This window comes from Osmerus mordax, chromosome 25 (assembly GCF_038355195.1).
Source record: "Osmerus mordax isolate fOsmMor3 chromosome 25, fOsmMor3.pri, whole genome shotgun sequence".
In the NCBI taxonomy this organism is placed as follows: Eukaryota; Metazoa; Chordata; class Actinopteri; order Osmeriformes; family Osmeridae; genus Osmerus; species Osmerus mordax.
In genome coordinates this window covers 5,236,253-5,258,980 of record NC_090074.1, presented here as the reverse complement: position 1 = coordinate 5,258,980, position 22,728 = coordinate 5,236,253, and the positions used below count along the sequence as shown (strand labels likewise).

The window sequence follows — 22,728 nt, the reverse complement described above, 5'->3', positions numbered from 1 at the left end:
TCTGGACCTTGAGGTGGGTGGTGATTTTGGTGTCTTTTTTGGGTAGTCCTTTTCACAGATTCTGCTGTGGCCCTTCTGTCGGAGACCGACCTGACAGTTTGTGATATTGTGGGAGCTTGGCTCTAAATTACCAGTCGGTGGCAGCACTGCGCTACCCCAGCCTAGATACGACCGGAAACTCAAATAAGAGGATAACAATTTGACCGGAAATGAAATTCCTTACGGAGGCAGGGTGTGTTTGCTTTTCTCTAACCCTTTACTTCAAGTCGATCTATCGTACCTAGCTCGTATGTCTCAAGTTTGAGGTAAGTAAAGATTTACTTGCCAATTTATTTATACAAAAATAACTTTATGTAAGTTAGATGTGACCATTTTGTAGTTAGACTAGTTGGCTACTCATTCTCTAAAATATGTAGACTAGCTGTCTTCTCTGATGACAGGCCTACTGCCTAGCTTGCAAATGTCCTTCCAAAATGTGGTAGCTAGTGAGCTATAATTATGTTGTATGTAGGCTGTTGTATTGGAATTTGGGCGTTTGAAAGTTTGTCAGTAAATGGCATATTGTACTATTTAGCTGTAGAATGCTGACTAAATGTCAAACTTCATTAAGGTTTAACATTTAGCCCAGACTAAAGGTTACTGTAATCTAGGCTACAGAATTTTTGCAACGTAGCTGGAGTTTTTTTTTCTTGTGCTGGCCAGCTAGCCAAGTAGCGTACGACCGATCGTACAAGCGAAGCGAGTTTTGCAAACTGGCAAACGAAATCTAACCGAAACGAAACGAAAAGCTAGCAGTACTAGATAGTTAGTTGCCAAACAGCTTGACATAGTCTGCTGCACTGCATTGTAGGGTAACCCAGTCTGACCGGTTAGCTCTTGACGCAATCATGAAATGTTACATAAGTAAAACATTGCTCAAATAAATAGAGGCTATTGTAGGCTATCGTTTTCTCATTTTATTTCAAAAACGTCGATACACATGTAGTTTACAATTGTGATAATCTATCTTGCTAGACTAGGATCTAGTCTATTGTTTTGTTAGAAACAATGGCCAGTTTAATTTACAGCCGTGTTCTCTCTCACTTTTCCAACGTTTTGTTGCGATGTTTACAGGACACATGCTGAATAGTTTTTTTTAATAAACAATCAATGAATGTATAAATAATTATCACAATGCAATAATGGCATAACATTTTGCTGGTATCCATAGTGATAGTCACGCATTACCTTGAAAAAAAGTAACACGCACTAACAAAAAAGAAAAATTGCACTTACAGTAGAACCATAGCAAGACGTCTTGTTACAAGTGGTTGGTTTACATTACTGTTCTGAGGCAACTGTGAACTCACTGTGCCTTTTGTTTACAACATTTGTGTCCACAGGAAATTTACTGCCAATTCTTCACCAAAGATGGTCCGGCCTCAGTTTGGACCTTCTTGCTTCAAGACCAGGTTTGCCAGCAGAACACGAACAAAGTCAAAACTTTGGACTCACTAATTCCAGGGCTTTTGAGAATATGAGTGAAGACATCAAAACTAAGAAATGACACATTAGGAACCAAAAAAGTATCAAACTGTGCAAAATATATTTTATTTGTGACATTCTCCAAAGTAATCCCCCACTACCTTGATGTCTTTGCACACTCACTGAATGCTCTCAACTAGCTTCAAGAGGTTGGAATGCATTTTAAGTCAAAAAGTGGAATCTCTGTCCTTGCATGTCCAAATGCATTTGAGCCTTTTTGTTGTGTTTTAATAAGGTATGAATGGCAAATAGAAGCCCTGGTTGGTAAATAACAAAGTCCATACTCTGCCATGAGTGACTTAAATAAGCAAACAGTACCAACTGTCCCCTAAAAGAATCCTTATTTGATTAGTTTGATGCTTTTTTGTGTTCAGAACAACCTTCTGATTAATAGCCCGACTCCCTAACCGCTCAGCCATCTGACCCCCGTTATTGTTTTGATGTTTTCACCATTTTGCTGTATGTAGAAAATGGTTACATTTCAGAGAACCACATGAATGAGTGGTGCCCAAATGTTTGAGTGGTGCTGTAAATGCCAGCTGTTGGTGTGTTTCGGACTAAAGATGTATTCTATCACTCTTCAAAGAAATTGATAGATAATTGATAGTTGATCATTCCAGCTTTCAGGTTTTATAGGTTTTCAATTCAGATGTGTGGGGGAAAAGTCAGAAGTTCTTAACTTAAAATTGACTGGCTGACCAAAAAGATTTATTTATAAAGTACATATGGGAGTCAGGTGGCTGAGCGGTGAGGGAATCGGGCTAGTAATCAGAAGGTTGCCAGTTCGATTTTACTTGCAGTAAGTACAGGGACGCGGCAAGTAGGGTGAAGTGCCTTTCCCAAGGACACAACGTCATTTTGCACAGCCGGGAATCGAACCAGCAACCTTCTGATTAATAGTCCGATTCCCTAACCGCTCAGTGTCAGAAATATTAACCTATCAAGCATTGCACAGTCAGTCTGTGAACAAGTTTAAGAAGGCTTTATTGCTTGCGGCCGCAAGGAAACAAAACATCACACGCCATTGTGCTACAAAGTTTGTCCGCTAGCATGTTGTGCTAGCAACCTATTTAAACAGAACCACTCTTGACAGTTATTGGCTAAAGCAAAGGCAAGCAAATGTTCTATGGCTCTTCTTTCATTGGCTCCCTTGCACAGACCTGGCGCGCGTGTGCGCGTTTGCGTCATCAACCCTAGTTGAATCTCTGGTTCTCGCCTTAGTCTGTAACACATGCTCTCCCTTCCCCCAGGTCAAGATAAGGGCCCAGTATGTTTACATAAGCCCAGAGTTAATTCAGGGGTAGCTTGTCCTTGCACACAAAGCTAAACACAGTATGATTTGTATACAGGATAACTTGCATATTTAACTTTTCTGACACTCAGCCCTCTGACCCCCATATCAGAGCAGTGGCCCCTGAGGACCAGGCTTGTCCTGGTTCTACACCATTTATGTAGAACAACTGTGCTCATGATGGCACACAAAATGTCCCACTCATGCCATTTTATTTTCAGAAAGAAATTCAGGATTGTTGTAAACTGTTACCTAGGTTGCAGGGTTGTTGGTTTCCTTCACGTTGGATTGTGTCTGCTTTCCAACAGGCCCCACTCAGATGGCTACAGCAATATGCCACATGACGAGCATTATTCCCGAAGTCAGCGAGGCTTCAGGGGCCAACCTGGAAAAGGCCCTTCCAACTGGAGAGACACCAGAGGCAGAGGACGTCCCCAGTTCATCAAAAGGTCCCCACTGATGGGAGAACGAAGAGAGCAACTTTTCAGTCAATGGAGTTCACCAAACCAGAATGCGTTTCACACGTACCCCTCTGCTAAAGAGCCGTACCATGGCAACAGGAAGCCCTCCCCGGCCAGGCCTAACGTCCTCCCTCCAACCCAGCCCCGGTCTTCCCCAATGAGCCCCGCCCGAACCTCCCCAGGCGAGAGAGGGGCGTCCTTTCACGCTCACCATTCCACCCGTCGTTCCGCCTCGCCACGTCACCACCACGGCCAGCCCCCTGACAGGAGGCCGGCGCCCGCGCCTCCGCTCCACAGGTCTTTCAGGGGCCTCCACAGGGGTCCAAATCCGTCCCGCGAAGACGCGAGGGGCTGGGGTCCCTGGAGGCACCCCGGCCCCATGGAGGACACACCCGCAGCCCGTGGGGGTAAACGCTGGAATAGGCGTGGTGGTTTTGCTCACTCGTACAACGGGGAACGTGGGCCCGCCGGTCCCGCCCAAAGGAAACCCCGGGAGTTGTATGCGAGAGGCCCATATCCTGAGAGGTACAAGAACGAAGCTGCGGCTGGGGCTGGGTAAAATACGCACAGGGGGTGAAGGTGTAAACAAGCCTCGTAATCCCTGGGGGTCTAGCTTATATATCTGTGTCCATCCAACTGATGCAGTGCAGATAGAGGGAAGATGTACAGTAAACTGAAGTTGATATTCTCTAGTCACCTGCCCCTGGGAGGAATATGTTACTCACTGATCATGGCATTATGGTGAAGGGGAAACATAGAAACCGAAACCCCCCCAAAAAAGCTAACCCTCCGATTCCCACTTTTCTCAAGACTAGTGGATCTGCCAATGTAATCCTTTTTTGTATTGTTTGTGATGGATATGCAGGTCTTCTTCTGCCGAGCGAGATCCCAGGAAGCAGCATGGTGGGATGGGAAGGGAGATGGAGGGCAATGCCCACTACAGTGGAGCATGGCAGCAGGACAGGAGCCCCTTTCACCACCCTCCGTATCGACCCACCCCTTGGAAAGGAGGCCCGCCCCACGCCCCTTTCTATCACAACAGCCCTCAGGAGAGGCCGGAAGGCTCGCTGCCCCAACGCAAGAGGTGCTTCCCGGAGCACGAGAGCGGCAGTGAACACAACCAACCGAAGCACCCCCGGAGAGACGTCCCGCACTTCGTCAACAACGGCCCCCGGGCTTTCGGCGGCAAACCCCTGTCCCTCAGGGACAAGAGCCGCATCATAAAGGGCCGCAAGATGAGAGCCGAGTCGGTGATGAGGCTCAAAGCCCCGCCGCGGACCCGAGACGAAGAGCCCAAGACCGCCCCGAAGGCGCGCCCTCAAGAGGAAGGCCCCCATCGGTCCGCGTTGGCCATGCGAAAGGAGCGCTTCCAGGAGAACGCCGAGCCCCTGAGGACGAGGGCGTCGAACAAGACGCGTCAGTCACCCCCTAATTCCGACGGCAATTCGAGCAGGTCCTCAAGGGACTCGGAGTCAGCCAAGGAGCAGGCGGCGTCTCGTCAGGCCTTGAGAGAACACAGGTACGGTATCTTCCTTCTCACTGTGGGAGCAGGGGCGTGATAAGTGTGTTAGAAGGTCGAGCTTCCCAGATTTTTGCCTCCAACGTGAAGGGGGTGCTGACATGCTGTCCAAAGTGGAGAAAAAGGAGGTACGTTCTCGGGGGTTTTCGCTGGCAAAGTGTCCCGTCAGAGAACAGCGTGTTCGCGCGAGTGTGTCTTTGTCCTTTGCTCAGTTCATCCAAAGGGTCGTTAACGGCTCATCTCTTAAGGTAAACCTTTCAACAACCAAAAATCCGATCGTGTCGCTTTGTGATTGAAGATTCCCAGTTCAATCGTCTTACTGAATTGCGAAATTACTGGCACCCGGGAGCTGGAAGACTATGCTGAGAAGTGCATGCCGAAACAAAACTCAAAGATGCATACAAACCTGATGATTCATGAACGTAGAAAGGACGACGACCTTTACAGAATTTTACATTGAAGAAATTTGCCTGAAGTCAACATCTCCACCACCAGAAACCGGACAGAGCAACCCATTCTAATCCTGCATCACAACGAGAAAAGGATTGCACAGCTGTACATTTGCACAGTTGTTTTTGGAGATAGTTTTCCCGCCAGCATACGAATGTAATTCTACAAGGAGGTAGAAGGAACAGCACTGAAGATGCAGATGGGAATTCCGTTGTCTGAATGTGAGATGCAGATGGGAATTCCGTTGTCAAGCTGTCGACAAGATGATCGTCAGATGATCGTTGTAAAACTATGCCACTCGAGGCTGATTACTTTTTTGCTTCAAGAATACAAGAGATTAGAGTAATCAGAGGAAGGTGTAATGGGGGCCTTATTTCCTAAACCTAAGCTTTCACAAGTGTTTTAACTCTAGTTCTGGGCTGCTTATCATTGGTGTAGGGTTAACCTCCTTGCTCTGATCAAAATGAGGCTCGTCAAACTATATATTCATTAAAACCACCTCCCCCCCCTGTGGGAAGAAGTTTTTTATCCGTGATGACACTCGTCAGGAAGCATTGAGCAACACACGCCAGAGTCCACCAAATACTTTTTTCCTGTCCTGCCTCCAAGGATAGCCAGAAGCAGTGAATTGCCCTGCCTCCAAGGATAGCCAGAAGCAGTGAATTGCCCTGCCTCCAAGGATAGCCAGAAGCAGTGAATTGCCCTGCCTCCATGGATAGCCAGAAGCAGTGAATTGCCCTGCCTCAATGGATAGCCAGAAGCAGTGAGTCTCCCTGCCTCCAAGGATGGCCAGAAGCAGTGAGCCTCCCTGCCTCCAAGGATGGCCAGAAGCAGTGAATCGCCCTGCCTCCAAGGATATCCAGAAGCAGCAGTGAGCATCTCTGCCTCCAAGGATATCCAGAAGTAGTGAATCGCCCTGCCTCCAAGGATATCCAGAAGCAGCAGTGAGCATCCCTGCCTCCAAGGATATCCAGAAGTAGTGAATCTCCCTGCCTCCAAGGATTTCCAGAAGCAGTGAGCCTCCCTGCCTCCAAGGATAGCCAGAAGCAGTGATCCGCCCTGCCTCCAAGGATATCCAGAAGCAGCAGTGAATCACCCTGCCTCCAAGGATAGCCAGAAGCAGTGAGCCGCCCTGCCTCCAAGAATAGCCAGAAGCAGTGAATCGCCCTGCCTCCAAGGATATCCAGAAGCAGTGAATCGCCCTGCCTCCAAGGATAACCAGAAGCAGTGGGCATCCCTATCGGCGGCGCCCTCGGACCAATTCCCCCTTCTTGATATGAAGCGGCAGTACAAAGCACCCTGCCAGTAGGTTTGAATTACCCCAAGCGGAAATTAGCACCACGGTAAAAAGGAAAAAATGGCATGACCTTGGAAGCAACGTAGAGAAGCATTTGCTGGACCACCAGGATCAACCACAACATGAAGAATCATCTACACGTAGCACAAGCTGTGAAAGCCAACTGACGACGCGACATTCCAGATGAATTTCTGCAGGAAGGTCTCCTACAAAGAATTCCATTTGTGCAGCTCACAGAGCCTCTGAAACACCAGACGCAGGCCAAGCGCTGCCTTCGAATAACTAGCGGGGATTTCACTGCATTCTGACCGAAACTAGAGAAAGGATTGGCCTATCAGATGGAACACGCGTCGGCACCATTTATCGCTATCAGAAGGACAGTCGGGAAACAGACGCACTATGGTGTTTATGGATATTCTGGATAAAGGGTTACCCAATGGCCTCGGCGTTCTTGCTTGTCTTATCACTTGGTTTATGAGGAGAGCCCCAAATGGCTCGTGTGGATTAAGGTTTCCTTGAAAAGCAAGATTAAGGAAGCATGAAGATGACATGCTCTTTTGTAAGTACCTCATGCTTAAAGTGATCAGCTTTAACCAAATGGATCTGTATTGTGCATGTATACGTATGGATCTGTAGTATTTGGATAACTTAATTACCATTTTCTTCTGTCCTGCAGCTTGTTGACATTTCATGTTTTTTCAGGGTATATTTCATGCTGGTAATTTGCTCTTTTCAGGATATGTTCCCCCCCCCCCCCCCAACTTTGTCTTTATTGCTCATCACCAACTCTGACCTCCTGGGATGCTTTGACTGAGATCCTTACCTGTGTGTCTTTCTTTGCTTCGGCTGGTATCCGTAGCTCCTCCCCCATAGACAGGTTGTCCAAGGACCTAGTCGTCGTGTCCCAATGGCATGCTGCACCAAACTCCAGCTCGGACGAGCGCTCCTCCTCCAGGGAGAGAACTTCCAAAACCAAAACCGGTAAACCTCTCTGCTTCCCTAAGTGCACTTCCAGCGTCTGGAGAGTTAAACGAAATAGGACACTCAGAAATAGACAAAAAAAAAAAAAAAAAAAAAAAGGATTTTAAGGAGCTGAACTTCCATCAAAAGTTTAAGCGCCGTTTACTGTATTGTTTTTACATGGCGTTAAGTGTTTTGTTTCATGTTATTATGCTTTTTTACGTTGTTTCAAGAGGCAGTAATGCTACTTGTCGAGTTGTGCTCGCAGAAATGGAAGAGTAAGGTCATTGTTCATGTCCTTTTTTCCCTCATTGTCTAGAGCGCCATTTCACCTCAGATGGCCACCCGAAGCCGAGAGAACACTGTTCCACAATTCATGTCGTCCATACTTCACCAAAAAACCTCAGAGGCAGATATTTTGACAATCAAAGGTATAATTACAAAGGAAAAAAGGTTCTCAGATTGAGTGTACTCGTTTCAAGCCATTGCTGTACTACCTTTTCTAGTCTGGTAGGAAATTGACAGATTAGAATGACTTATATTTTTTAGACAGGAAAACATGCAAGAAGAACACCACAGGTTTGGGAGATCCTTCAGGGAACCTGGACCGCCACAGGTGAGAAGCAAATGCGTTTGGCTGAGACGTTGTCATTCTAGCTCCAGAACTGATGCACCGTTCTGGTCTCTCACCATTTTAAAAGCCTTTTAACCATTTACCAACAAAACCTATCCTTGTTTGCCGACCATAAAATCACTCGAGACATTTGTGATGAAGTATTTACAACCTGTTTCCCTTTGGACCACAGAGACCTGGCTTCTACCCTGGTCCAAGGAGGACGTTCTCTGACCCAGCAGGACAGTTCCGGAAGCCTCTCATGGTAACATCTCTCAACAGCCTCCCTCTTTCCCCCGGGGTGTCCTGACGTTGCCGCTCCCGGCACGCATCGGTGTGAGACGGAATAAAGCATTCTTCCTTCTCTTCCTTCAGGGGACGTTCGTGCCAAGGCAGTTCCCCAATCAGAAACCGGTGTTCAGGAAGAGCCAAAGCATCATGTCCAAGTACCGCAACATGCAGACGCTTCGTCAGAGAGTTCCCGACCAACGAGAAGGGAACAACCGACGCTGGTGACACTCCTGGTCGGTGTTGTTTCATTCTTTATGGGTTTAATATTCAGTCATGGGAAGGGAACGTTATCTTCCAAATCCCCACAAGTTAACACTAGTTTTACTAATAAAAAAGAAATTCGAAGCCGTTGTCTAATGCAGTGGTTCTCAACCCTGGTCCTCAGGGCACCCTTGTCCTGCATGTTTTAGATGTTTCCCTGCTCCAACACACCTGATTCAAATGAACGGTCGTTAGCAGGCTTCTGCATAACTAGATAACGACCCATTCATTTGAATCAGGTGTGTTGGAGCAGGGAAACATCTAAAACATGCAGGACAGGGGTGCCCTGAGGACCAAGATTGAGAACCACTGGTCTAATGTACTGTCGTTGTCCAGTAGACATGTTTCCGCTTCCGGTTAATGGAAAGGAGTATTTTGTGCACTCACAACAAAATGTAAGGTTAGAATGTTGGTGTTCATTACTATATTTGTCTTTTCACAGATCAATTGGGAGGGTTAGAACCACTATGACCAGACCTGAACAAGAGAAGGACTGATGATTGCATCCGTCCCTCAGCCCTAGAAATGATCTCCCTGTTGACCTCTGCCATGACTCATGTACTAATACACACATCCAGAGTCCTGCCATGTTATGCTGTTGACAGCATAGATTTTTGGTACTGTTTTGTGTTCAAATGGCTTATGTCAGTCCAGATTTTTGGTATTGAGTAATAGCCTTCTGTATTTTCTGTCAGCCAGTTTTACTTCAACTACTTTGGAACACCGTTTAAAGACAAGGGTTGAAAAGTGACTCAAGCTCAACTGATAAAAAAAAAAAGGAAAAAAATAAACATTTGTAAGGGTCACCTTCAAAGCATTTTCTTTTTACATTCACTGTCACTTACTCTCGCTGTTGATCCAGTTTGGGGAGAATTATGGTTTCATTTTTCATTAACCAGACAATACAGTGATACATCAGTACTGTATATCATTGTAGTTCCGAGAGAACAGGGTTATTGAGAATTGGGATATTTGGATGGGCGCATCTCAGAAGTCCTTATGGTTGAGATGAAACTCTGTCTGCTAATGTTGGTTATCTGGGTAAATATTCTATTTTGTACGGATCAAGAAAGTAACTCGACAACCTTCTTGATAAGAGTTCATGATCGCCTGCTCACAATTCTGCACCATTTGATTGAAAACATGTCGATGTAATGATTGAAACTGTTATAAGATGACGCTCTTCGATTGGCTATTTTGCAGGTTGTCCGTTTTTAGAAGAGCAATGGACATTGTTTCGCGAATGCTCCCGACATTTAAGTGACTTTCTTTTTGGTGTTTAAAAGGACAGGGCTATTGAGGGTTGGTCAGAATAATCACATGTTCAAAAAGGTTTATTTGTGAGTTTAGTGTGAATCCCAAACTCTACTGGGTGTTTTCTTGCTTGTCGTGCCTATGACTATATTCTTTTGTTTGAGAGACTTTAAATAAATGTCTAAACTTGAAATGATTTCTATTTGACTCATCTTGTGTAATGAAGTATATTGCTTTTGAACAGAAAGATTTTTCCCTTAGGGGCTGCAATCACTTTTTAGTACAGCTGTCTGTTTGATAGTCCGGTGGTCACTATGTTCCTAATGGAATAAAGTTGTTAATGTCCTGCTCCAACTTTGAATGCGCTTGCCCTACTACCTGTATATTCCTTGAGCACTTAACGGACAATGAAATACGTAGGTGATTGAGAACTTGATCAGAGCACCAATCGCCAAGGTAGCATGTTCATTATTCAGCTGTTCGGCATATGTAAAAAATACAAGATGGCATGCAAATCTTATATGTCATCATGAAAAAGTAGTCAGTACTCTAATTCATCCCTACAGACGAGCTGTGAAATCCAGTGTCTGACCTTGACCTTTCTGGTGATTGGTTGCACAGTGTGCTGCTATAAACTGCAAAACTAGACAAGAGGAGGAATCCGTCGGTGTCACCAATGATTGACAGCTTAAAAGAGCCCATAGGCAAAGATAAAACACTGGACTTTAGACGGGACCTGGGCATTCTAAAATCATCTGAAACGATCCGTGTTTTGACCCGCTGCCGTTGGTCTGTTCCTCTGCAGTCTGCCAGGCCAGGGGTCGTACGTAGCCGTAGTGATATTGAACAGCTGACTAAGTGCTTCACTGTCCTGAGCTAAACTTAGCTTTGACAATACCAGTCACCAGCACACTCGCATGCTCCCCATGTTACAATGAAGCACAGGGTAAATGGTGTAGAGTTACTGCAGATGGCTGTACTGCGTGAGTTGCACCGTCCACACAAGGTAAGTGTTCATGACAAACATGTAGTCGGGTTGGTAAACTGGACTTTTGAATGTCTATAACAAACTGCTATTATTGTTACTTATGTTTTTCCCTTGCGGTAGTCTGAATACCCATGTTTAAAATCAAATTAGAGAACTAAAAAGGAGAATACTAAGACTGAGAATACTAAATCTATTCTTTCAACAACTACACTACCGGTCAAAAGTTTAAAAACACCCAGATATTTCCAGTTTTCGTCGACATTGAAGCAGTAATAAATGTAAGGCAAATAACAAAGAAAGGCAGACCATTATCACTCTTAAAAGTGTAGTTCTTTTCTTCTTAGAAATGGCAAAGAAAGCCAAGACATCCATAAGTGCTGTTATCTCCACCACCAAAAGACAGATGGCAAATAGAGAAAACTCTTGATAGGAGTAGTTCTGGCAGACCCGAATCAGAATCAGAAAACAAGTGTCTTGAGAGTCAACAGCTTATATATGAGTCAGCTCGTATGACGACAGCTTTAAGCACAGTTCAACATGGGTGAAGTAAACTCAGTTTTAGTTGTGACGAGAAGACTTGGAGCTGCAGGTTTGAGGGTCTGTAACAAGGCCATAGCTAAGATGGCTAAACAGGAAAAAGAGGCTTTCCTGAGCCACAGCACTGCTAGTGGACTACTGAAAACTGGAAGGTCTTAAGGACCAATGACCGGCGAACTTCCTTCCTAAATTTACTCTGGCTGAAACCGTTTTGATTGTAGCAACTCAACATTTGCTTACTGTCCGCCCTCTACTAACACTTATACTCTACTTCATCTGTCATAGATTTGATAGAATTTGGAGAACTTTAAACAGTCACTTTGCTCATCATCACCTTGGCATTACTCTGTCGCCATGGGCAACGTTAACTCCGCCCTCACTGCTGGTAAGACACACTGCCATTCCGTGCATTCCTCCAACATGTTCCGTAAACACATGAAACCATTCGAACGCTTTATAGATCCTTTAGAAACGTTTCCAGGTGCATTACACGTTGTCATTGCGTTGCTTGTCTTCTGTTTCACAGACATTGAAGATTTTGATTCAATTGTGTCTGTGTCGGAGAGACTGAATGAGCTGGCCACCCATGTGGAAGATGAGAGACTACAGGCACAGCTTTTGTCTCTGGAAAGTATTCTTCTATGGTGGTCTTCTACATATGTTCATGTTTTAGACATGTTAACACTATTGTATACATAAAACACTGTATGCCACATTCAAATTGATCTATCACAGAACTTAATACAAACACTGTGGTGGTCGAGCCATTTCATGTTGTAGATTATTAGCTTGTAAGTACAATGCAGAATGTTGGTAGCTGTTCACAGTTTTTATTAGTGCTTGAACAGTACAAGCACTCACTAGTCAAGTCCCATTTGTCCAACACTTCTGAGATGCAACCAAAGTAAATTTTTGTGGATCCTGGTGTAAACAAGCATTACACAGCTGTGTGAAATGATTCTTAGTATTTTACAACTGAAATGAAAAACTTCCCTGGGTTGGAATCGAGATCATTTCACAATATTATGAATAAATACAATACAGAACGGAAGAAAGAAACAGGACATTGAGGAACAGTAGAGAATATTTTGTTTGTTTACCTTCTTCATGATTAGACATGAAAAAAGCACGATTTCCTGTATCAAAACAGAACAAAACGACACCCTGTTCAAACTAAATCTAATGCTATACCATTTAGATTTATATTTGTATCTTTTGTTTGTGTCTGTCCCTCATCAGGCTTCTCTCTCTGACCTACAAGTGACCCAAACACGGGAGCATGAGGATCAAGGCAGTGGCAGGAGAAAGGAGGTGCTTGTCACTATGAAACCACTTAACAACCGTTCAGTATCAGCGAAAAACACCTCTTGCAACCCAATGTCCTTGGACACAGTATGTGGTTGTCCATTTATCCTAAACCAGATAAATCTAGTCTAGTGAGTCTACACTCTCTGGAACTTTTATGGGGACTTGTCTTCCGAGGCAGGGTCCATTTACAGTACTTTATTGGCGTGTCGTTGTTTGTACAGTTGCTTCAGAGGGCAGGACGTTTTCTTCACAAGTTTGTTCTTTTGGAATGTTTTCCGAAGGCCACTGACAATCTGGAAACCTCCACTTCGAAGCTCCAATTATCCTCCACTTCCACCACATCACACATTGGGTCCAGTGCCAGAACTCCCCAACCCTTTTCCTCTCTACTACCAGGGGCTCTGGCAGCTGTCCTGCGTACCGCTGTTCCATCTCCCCTGACCTCTGACCCTGGGCTGAGAAGCCGTCCTGCTGGGCAGGTTCCAGCCACTCTAGAAGACCTGAGTACAGAGCTATGTGACTTGAGGGAGGAGATGGAACTCATGAAGAGCCAACATAAGTATGACCATCTGTCACTGTGACTAGTTTGACCGGTTAAGCAGATGGCTACACTCTACATTTCAGTTATGTTCTACATGTGACGACACACTGTGATTATGTGCTGTAACACGAATGCATCTTGTGTTTTAGCAAAGAAATTAAACTGATGATGAATGAGCTGGATGAAGAGAAGAAAATCCGCTTGTCATTACAGGTACAGTGCATATTAATAGATGAACTTTAAAAGAAACATGTATGGAGTGCAAGTCCTATTACAGATAAGTATATGACCTCATTTGTAGAGGTACATCATCTGTAGTGCACGAACGTGGTGAATGGATTGTACAATATTTGTGTGTTTTTTTCCCTCAGGTCGAGGTGCAACGGATGAAGAAGAAAATGTCCAAATGAAATATGCACAATGAGTTCATGAGTACAGTCACAAAACAACAACTTGCTTTTCTTTCTCAGGAAAGCCCCTATATGAAACTCAGTCATTAACAAGTATTATGGTCTATTTTGAGTACATATAATATTTGAGATTAACATTATCAGCCAATTGTACATAATGTTTATATTTTATTGCAGATATTACTTACTTTTTTTAATGAAAGACTGTAAAGCGTTGTGGTTTTATTCAAGAGTTCCATTGGTATGTTGTGTTTACTGATCAATCCAACATCCAAAGCCTATATTGACTAATTCATGCATGTACACTCTTTTGTGTACTTCCAAAGATCTCAATAAATGATCAGAATTTCTTATTGCATTGTTATGGTTACTTATTGGAGCGTATATGGGCAATAAAGAACTAAATATACTCAGAAAGTTGGAGGCTGAGTTTAAGCAGAGTTATCCTGACAGAGAGAGCTCTAGTGGCATTTACGGTATTTCAAACAAAAACAAAAGTTTTTTGTTGTGAGCTCAAAAATTCTAATGACTACCACAACCCTATATCTGTACACTACAAAGCAATAGCTGTGTTAGTTACTTCTAGATGCACACATCTTTTACTGTAATAACTATAATTTTGCACGTGACAACATTTCCAATAATGTATATTCCAATTATTTAATCTATCCAATTCAAGAACAAGAATATGATGAAATAACACAAATACATAAAAAAAAGTATTTTACAATAGCTGAAAATGAACTTAGTGCATTTTACAAGCTTTTAGGTCACGTTGTAACCTTACTTAAATACGGATTAAATCCCTTTTTTCTTGTCTATGTACACGTAATACTCCATGATGACAGAGAAAATGCCTCTTTGCTTTGGGATGCTTTGCTTTTCTGAACGAATCAGTTGCAAATATAAGTGACCTGCGTGTCGTGGATTTCTTTTGAAAGATGCCTACACTAGACCAGTTACTTAGAAGTTGGAGTCCTCACAGGGGATGGGTCTGAAGGTCACCTCTATGTTCTCCTTCAGGACGAGGTCATAACGACAAAGGGGCCTGTGTGGGAAAGAATCAATCAGACAGTCAGAACCAACACTACAGAAGTGAGGGTGGGAACGAGTCAAGCAATTTATGTCCCCCCCCACATTTCAAGCCAACCTATGTCAACCATACTAGTGGTGCGAATTTCGGGTTATTTTACTGACTATGATCTTTGACTCTCATTTAGTGAAATGGAAGAATCTTTTTTCAAGCCATTTCGTTCTTTTTTAGTTGGGGAGGGTGTTTGGGGGGGGGGGGGGGGGGTTCAACATTTAATATCAAATACCCCAAATACATCCACTTTCGCAAACATTGATCAATTATTAATGCATCCAGCCAAGATAAATTATAGTATATATCAGTATAAATATGAAGGAAAGACTTGATTGATAAGCAGGATGTGATGTTCTGACCTGTCTTTACGCTCCAGGTCTGTTAGGCGGATGCGAAGCACGCGTAGTTTCCGCTTGGGCTTGAACACGTTCCGGGTGGACATCTTGACAGTGATCTTCTGGATATTCTCCAGGTTCTCGTCAAACTGGGCCAATAGTTGAGTGGTGGTGTATTTCTCAAACTTTGAAGCTTTACTAACAAGACATGAGAAAAAGGAGAGAACAAGGAATTTATCTTGTTTTGATATCACGTTTTTGCTCTGGGAATTCATCTCAAAATCTAGATCCCTCAAACTCACTGGTTGATTGTTGCCTTTGCTTCTTTGCTGCCACTGTGTAGTTTGATGGTCAAGAAACACCAACGCGTTTCCTGGTTCCATGTCACAATTTCTACCTTGTAGCTCATCTCTGAAAGGAGGAGGATGATGATGAAGGAGAGAGAGAGAGAGAGAGAGAGAGAGAGAGAGAGAGAGAGAGAGAGAGAGAGAAGAGAAAGAGAAAGAGAGAGAGAGATATTCAGAGCATATTTAAACAAGGAAATACAACTATCAAAAAGTGTGATAGTAGCAATAAATTAATGAGTGAGTTTTTTTCTTACGGCAAAATGGGGAAACTTCATTGGTGGTAAAGAAAACCTTGGATTGGGGTAGATTCACCAGAGCATCTTTCCATTTAATGACGTCATAACCTGAAACAACCATGTCCTCTTTCAATAACACACACACGTGCTTCATTCGGAAATGTTCTGTGTTTCCGTGTTCACATTAAGACACGAGGAGGCCCGAGACCGTATGACAAGCCTGCTCCAATATCTCAACACAAATTCTAAATCGGGATTACGGTCCCCTGTAACTGAGAAACAATCACTTCATATGGGAGTACAAGAAAAAACGATCAGTCTAATAGGAGGAGGCTCCTACCAAAGATTGGGCATCCAGATGTATTGAACTGTTGACAATCCATACAGTGCCCATCCTGGAAGTCTGTGTAGGAGGGGCAGGGGAAGGCTCTGATGGGGCAGGTCCGTTTCAAGGATTCCAGATAAAGAAACACGGATCTCTGGTGGTCGCACTTGAAATAGGATCCCCCTTGGGCACAGCAGAGATGACCGTTGACAGTGTGTCGTCTTTAAGAACACATCGTTGTTATGATAGCTATAGTGGCTAAAGCTTAGACAAAGCCCTTTGCTGCTCAGTGTCAACAGTCATGTTTGTCTTAGTAAGGTTGGTCTCCTTCTCATTGTCAGTCCAAATGTATCTTAGCTATGAAGTAACCACAGTAACGGGTACAAATACAACTATATTATTATGGGATGCTCTCATGTGACTCACCTGAAAAGATGGTCTTTGGGCAGCCAGGCTGGTCTGCTCCTCCATTAGCATAAAAGTCAATATGACCCAAAGGTTTCCTAAAACCCAAGGCTGTGGATGCAGAAACACATACAGGTAAACACAGACTCAAAACAGAACATGAAACACAACATGATTATATTGTGGCCGAAAACTGTATGAGACTACCACCACCGAACTGGTTGAAATGACCTCACTGACTAAGAACTGAAGCCTCAGGTTCCTTATATCAGTGCTAGTTCACCTGAGGTAACCCTTCAATTCTTAGTCAGTGAGGTCATCTCAGGATGATTTGGACAGTTCAGTGCTAGTTCACGTCAGGACAATCAACCAGTTCAGTGGTGGTAATCGTATACAGTTTTCGGCCACGACAACAACGATGGGATTATGTCAGTGACAGTCTAAACGGACCGTCCATGTCCGTGTGCAGGACGTCTACAAACTGGGCATCGGTCGGGTCCAAGCGGTCTTCGGGGTCAGTGCCAGTAAACTGAGGCCCAGCTGGGTCCAGTGCTGTTAGGGTAAAACATCATGTCAACGTGACTGTGTTCGGTTTGTCAAGTTGGAGGGAAGAAACAAAGAGAGATGACAAACGTCACCTGTGATTCTCCCGATCTTGCCATTGAAGTTAGCTCCCACAAAGCCCGACATGTGAGCTCCGAGGCTGACGCCAACCATGTGGATGGTGCTTAAAGAGGCCCCGTGGTTCTGCGATGACACACGTGAAATTACTTTCTTATGCCAAAACATTTGAGAGTCAGGTGGCTGAGCGGTGAGGGAGTTGGGCTAGTAATCAGAAGGTTGCCAGTTCGATTCCCGGCCGTGCCAAATGACGTTGTGTCCTTGGGCAAGGCACTTCACCCTACTTGCCTCGGGGGGGAATGTCCCTGTACTTACTGTAAGTCGCTCTGGATAAGAGCGTCTGCTAAATGACTAAATGTAAATGTAAATTTGACACGTCTGTACCATAGACAGAGATGCATGGTACAAAACTCCATAGGAAGAAAGGCATTCGGACCAAGTGACATCTTATTCTCATCAAAGCCACAAGAAGAACTCCCTCTCCATCGCGACATTACCTGCATGTCACGGATGAATCCGGTGATGTTGTCCGCGGCAACTCGGGTATTCTCCACAGCCTTGAAGTAGTTCAAGTTCGCCGCTCCAGAGTTCCAATCCACCACCAGAACGTTCATGTCTGCTGTGGATAGAAGCTGATGTGTGATGTCCAACAGCCAGACGGGTGGGGAGCCGGACGGCCGGTAGCCGTGGATGACCAGGGTGGTGGGTCTGCTGAGGTTGAACTGAGGCTGGGCAGACAGGTTGTGGTGGGACAGCTGCTGCCCACAGGTTGAATTGTCCCGGGTGTACAGCAGCAGTCGAACTTCCAGGCTTGTTCCGATGAACGCGTGATGGAGGTCCAGGTCTGTGAACTCGTCGCATCCTCTGGCTTCGGATCGAGGGACAAAATGAGAAAAAGTGAGCGAGCATAAGTAATGAGTGGGTGTGAGACAGTCACAGGAAAAGGAAGATAATGTAAAGGATGATCAGAATACAGTAGATGTATCCTTTAACACATTCCTCTTTGTACTCTTAAATCTACGATGAATTTCATCAAGTTGTGCCATTCCGAGGCAAAATGATCCAATTGATTATACTTTAACAACCGAACTCCTCTTGAACTCAATAATTCCACTCCATTCCATTGACTTTCAAGACAGGAATTTTAGTGTCCACTTACACAGTTAACATACTGGCCATATGCATATTTTGTGTGGCTTGTGTTGAGGTTTTGGGCTTCTGCTATTGCTTTGGGTTCATCTATAAAGAAACGCTTTCGAAGAACTGTCCCCCTTGTTCATTTGAATATGTAGAAATGCTGGCATAGCTCCGGACTCACCATTCCTCTGTGTTCACCCTGCCGCACTGACTAATCATCCCATTTTCAATTCTCAATACAAAGGATATATATATATATATCATATCAGCCATATATATATGCTATATATATGGCTGTGGGAATATTATACACAGCTCACTTTATGTAGGCAACTTTTAGTGAAACCACAGTATCACTAGACAAGATAAATGTGCGTGAGAGCACGGAAGGTAAACACAATACCTTTGCATATTTGAATAGTTCCAAGCAACGGCAGCAGCAGAAACCACCAAAGGAGCATCTTTTCCATCTGCACAATAAGGAAAGAGAAGGACAACGTGTGATTGTGTGTTTTGAACACTTTTCTTTTGTCCTCTGTAGGTAACCGATCTGTGTCTGTCCCACTGATAGCAAATGCTGTAAGACTCCACCAAGAGCAAACCGGACCCTTGTCTCCAACGGGAATGCTGTATGAACATGCTGTGACATAACAGCTGTAATTTGTGCGGTACATTTTCTGACCATAGCCATGAGGGGATATTACAATTAACACTGCCAAGAGTTGAATATGTAATTTGTTTATTTACCCTTGTGGTGCTGCTCCTACAATATGACCTCAGCACATTGCTCTCACTTGATACTGAAACCACTTAAACTACAATTTGAAGTCTGATGTATTTTCTGTGTAGTTCTGGATATTGAGTCCATGCACAACTAGAGATAATTTACATGTGTTGTGTTGAATGCAGAGTCAATAACAACAAAATCAACTTTCAGCAAGTTTCTGTGAATTGAAAACTTGCACAATCGACACTAAACAAGTTCATTTGCACTTTTTGCCTGAACGCTACCATTGAAACACAGGAGTTGCTTCGTGTTAAGGTGTTGACCTTCTGAAAGGGCCTTGAGGACAAGCTGAAACTGGAGTCCTGTGTGCTATTGAAGAAGGATGGTGGCACATTTTGTAGTTTTCTTGTTTTCTTTTCACATTACAAAGTTTTTGTTGTAGTTCTTTGATATTGTTTCTGGGAATGTTGCCTTCGCTTCATGCCTCTACGGTTGTATTATTTCATGTAGTGTTCACTGGGTCATCTTAAAATAAGGAACTAACTTAGAAATACTGTACAAATAACAGATACATGTTCAAACTGGGGCATTAGTGACCCCTTGTAGGTCACTGGGAAGGGCACACTCCAGACGAGGCCCACATGCCTGCGTTTGATTCTAGTTTGGGCCATTTCTGCATGTCTTCCTCTCTCTCTCTCCCACACATTTCCTGTCCATCCCTAACTGGCTCTGTTAAATGAAGTCATAAAAAGGCCAAAAATATATTTATTTATTTTTATTGGGCCTTGTGTCAACTTGCCCTACTTATAGAGTAGGACTGCTGTACTGACACTTCCAGTATTACCAGTTTGTGAAGTCACCAGGAGAGCTGTTTCATATAGTCTTTCAAGGAATAAATCCTTAGACTCATTTATTAAGGATGTAAATATCACTAACAAACCCATCTCTTCGGAAATACATTCAAATGCACACTTTATAATGTCATTTTATGTGAGTAATCCCCGACTGAAAGACATACACAACTTTCTCAGAGAGGCTTCCAGCACTTTCGATATTTAGTTAGTAACAATGATACTGAAACTGAATTCCATTGTGTTTAGTGCATCTTTAAGAGATAACAGGAGAGGAGAAAGAAGGTAGGTGGAAGGTGAAAGAAAAAGAGAAGAAAAGGGAGGCAGCAAAAGACAGAGAGAGTTTATGAAAGGAAGAACAGGTTTGAGACCATCACCTCAGTGAATGTGAGGTTGAGGTCATGTCATTTACATAGAATCAGAATCAGAATCAGGTTTATTCGCCATGTATGTTATACAAACACGGAATTTACTGTGGCAGGGAGGTGCAAAACACTAAACATATACAGATCTTAAATTAAGTAAAAGGACAAAAGTTTAACTATTTCTAAGAACTAAACAATCTAAGAATACAACATAACAAATTACTTGTATCTACAGACTGGTATCTACTACGTCAATTAACCATAATATACAAACCTCCAGCCCAAATCAGCACTGATTGTATCACTACAATTCATACACTGACACAATTAACTTTAGTATGTGAAAGGAAGTTAAAAGGCGAGTCTTACCCCAGTTGTGGGAGCACTAGTTCCCTGTCCCAGTGTGTCAGAGGTCTCGAGTTGTAGTCATAGTTTGGGAAACTAAACACCAACACGCCTCTGTGTTTCACTGTAAAAACAGTGGCTGCATACCTTGGTATGCAGCCTACTTGGTACATACCAGGAAGTATGTAATAAGTACTCCTCCTCTCCACCTCCTCTCACAGGCCAGACCGCACCCACCTGCTGCAGGCCAGACAGGTGACAAATTCCTGTTGCACTCGTTGGCCGATGTTTAACGTCTCTCATGTCTGATATCGAATGTTTTAGAGCACTTTAACCAAACACTCGCTTCTCACAGCACGTACTTAACAACGTGGAAACGAGATTGTCACAACGTTTGACGTTGAATTAGGAAGAGTTTGTGTTGTTTAGTGGTAGAGCATTTCACAGAAGATCAAAGTCCCATCCCCATGAGTCCATGAGGATTTATAGAAGGTATAGCAACACCTACTGTCCCAACTGAGGTACTACCGGCACATCTCTCTGCGCAGGCAGAACAAGCTTTGGTACAGCTCTGGTAGACCAGTGACTCCCCTACATACAGTTGGCTCTTAAAGTCCAGAGATTGTCATGAGTGAGTGCAGGGCGTCGGCCCAAACGCAAGGAGACCAAGGCAGGATCACAAGAACTAAACATTTAATCCTGAAAACAGGACCACTGCAGTAACACCCACATTAACTTTGACAACGCAGCCAGGACCAACAAAGGGAGTAAACAGACAGGGAGGGTGATTCCACAATGGACAACAGCTGATTGATTGGGAGCAACAGGAGAGCAGGAGGCCAGGAGAGAGAAACAAAACCAGGACCGGAACGCACCCAGCGAGACAGACAGAAATCACTTGGGCCAGGCAAAACCAGAAACTTAAACTAAAAGTTGTTATTTTCCATCTGTACTCTTGCATCTTATGAAGTTGTATTTACATGTATTTAAACCTACATGTTGAATGAAACATTTTGGAAATACAAAACTTTCATACGTTACTCCCCCATTTTTGGGACAAAAAATGTAAATACTGAAATGTTATCCTAAATGTCTGTGTATGTGTTATTTACTTTGCCTTAGCTGATTGTACAGCACTTTGGCTAACACTGGCTGTTTTTAACAGTGCTATGGAAATAAAGTTGACTTGACATAAGACCAAGTCCTTTAATCTTTTGACATTAAAACTGTAAACGTTTCAGTCGATACTTGCATGCTTATCATTTACATGTGATGACAGCCAGAATGCGATGACAGTCAGAAGTCTGGGACTCAACAGCATCAACCACATTCTGGTATTTTATTAACTGTCATTCTGTCAAGGTAATACTAGAAACAACTAATGACAACAAATGTGTATCAGTCTTCTGCCAAACGTCACATGTAAATGATATGCATGCAAGTGTCAAATACTGTATTTGACATTTGCATTAATGTCAAATTATTTAATGACTCGTTCTTGAAGGACTCCGACAATGCTCTTGATAACTCTTAGACAGCGTGGCATCAACGTTCAGGGGTAACAACCAGTTTCAAACCATCATACCTCTGCTCTCATGACTTGGGGTAATAATGGATCACCTCAGAGCTTATTTTTCTTTTGAACTATATGGAGATTCTTCTAATCTGATATGTGTAAAACTATAGACTCTGTCACTCATTATTTCTCTGTTTGAAAATATCTCCAATATTTATAAAAATAACCTTCAATGAAAGCTCTCATTAACAGTGTACTCTATAGTAACACATTGTTGTTGTATCCTGTCAAACTTGTGCAAGAAGATTTTTTATGTAATTGAATATGATTAACTCACTCATAGTATTATCCACCCTTGCTCTTTTTCTCAGTGGACCCTTGATGCTGTTGTTTTGTTATAGTAATAGTTAGCTGCTTGCCAGGTTTTATTTTAGGCCTTGATTTGGTTTTAGGCAGAAAAATATATACTAAAATCAAATATAAATGCTTCAGATGAGAGCTTAATATATTTTCTTTACATGTATCTAATAGTTGTGAATTTGCATACTTATTTAAAACTTTAATGTATGGAAGTATATTTGTCCTCAAACTTTACACCTGAATAAATTGCACATTTAATGGAAGTCTTTGATTTACATTTTTATTTGTTGATTGCCATGGGCTAAAAGGCAAAGATTACACTAAACTTTTTAAGGGTTGTTTTCTGCCATTGTACTTAACAGCCTG

The 22,728-nt window shown here is 43.3% G+C and overlaps 2 protein-coding genes across 3 annotated transcripts; one reads left to right on the top strand and one right to left on the bottom strand.

Moving 5' to 3' along the window:
- The first annotated feature begins 205 nt into the window (after positions 1–205).
- si:ch211-114c12.2 (uncharacterized protein LOC336578 homolog) lies at positions 206–10,118 on the top strand. Of its 2 annotated transcripts, XM_067229120.1 has the most exons (10): positions 206–305; positions 1,383–1,451; positions 3,124–3,801; positions 4,142–4,795; positions 7,402–7,523; positions 7,822–7,933; positions 8,052–8,118; positions 8,309–8,380; positions 8,491–8,639; positions 9,110–10,118. In XM_067229120.1, the coding sequence occupies exons 2-9, from the start codon at positions 1,411–1,413 to the stop codon at positions 8,629–8,631; spliced, it is 1,887 nt and encodes a 628-aa protein (XP_067085221.1). In that variant the 5' UTR covers positions 206–305; positions 1,383–1,410; the 3' UTR covers positions 8,632–8,639; positions 9,110–10,118. The 2 variants fall into 2 exon arrangements, with proteins under 2 accessions (XP_067085221.1, XP_067085220.1); XM_067229119.1 differs by lacking the exons at positions 206–305; positions 1,383–1,451 and having other exon boundaries at positions 2,349–3,801.
- A 3,718-nt stretch (positions 10,119–13,836) lies between these two features.
- On the bottom strand, positions 13,837–20,602 carry lipia (lipase, member Ia). Its single transcript, XM_067229280.1, has 11 exons — positions 20,511–20,602; positions 18,602–18,668; positions 17,559–17,929; positions 17,079–17,187; positions 16,891–16,992; positions 16,462–16,551; positions 16,051–16,218; positions 15,729–15,818; positions 15,430–15,538; positions 15,152–15,325; positions 13,837–14,753 (listed from the first exon to the last, which is right to left on the bottom strand). The coding sequence occupies exons 2-11, from the start codon at positions 18,666–18,668 to the stop codon at positions 14,669–14,671; spliced, it is 1,365 nt and encodes a 454-aa protein (XP_067085381.1). The 5' UTR covers positions 20,511–20,602; the 3' UTR covers positions 13,837–14,668.
- Between the last annotated feature and the right edge of the window lie 2,126 nt (positions 20,603–22,728).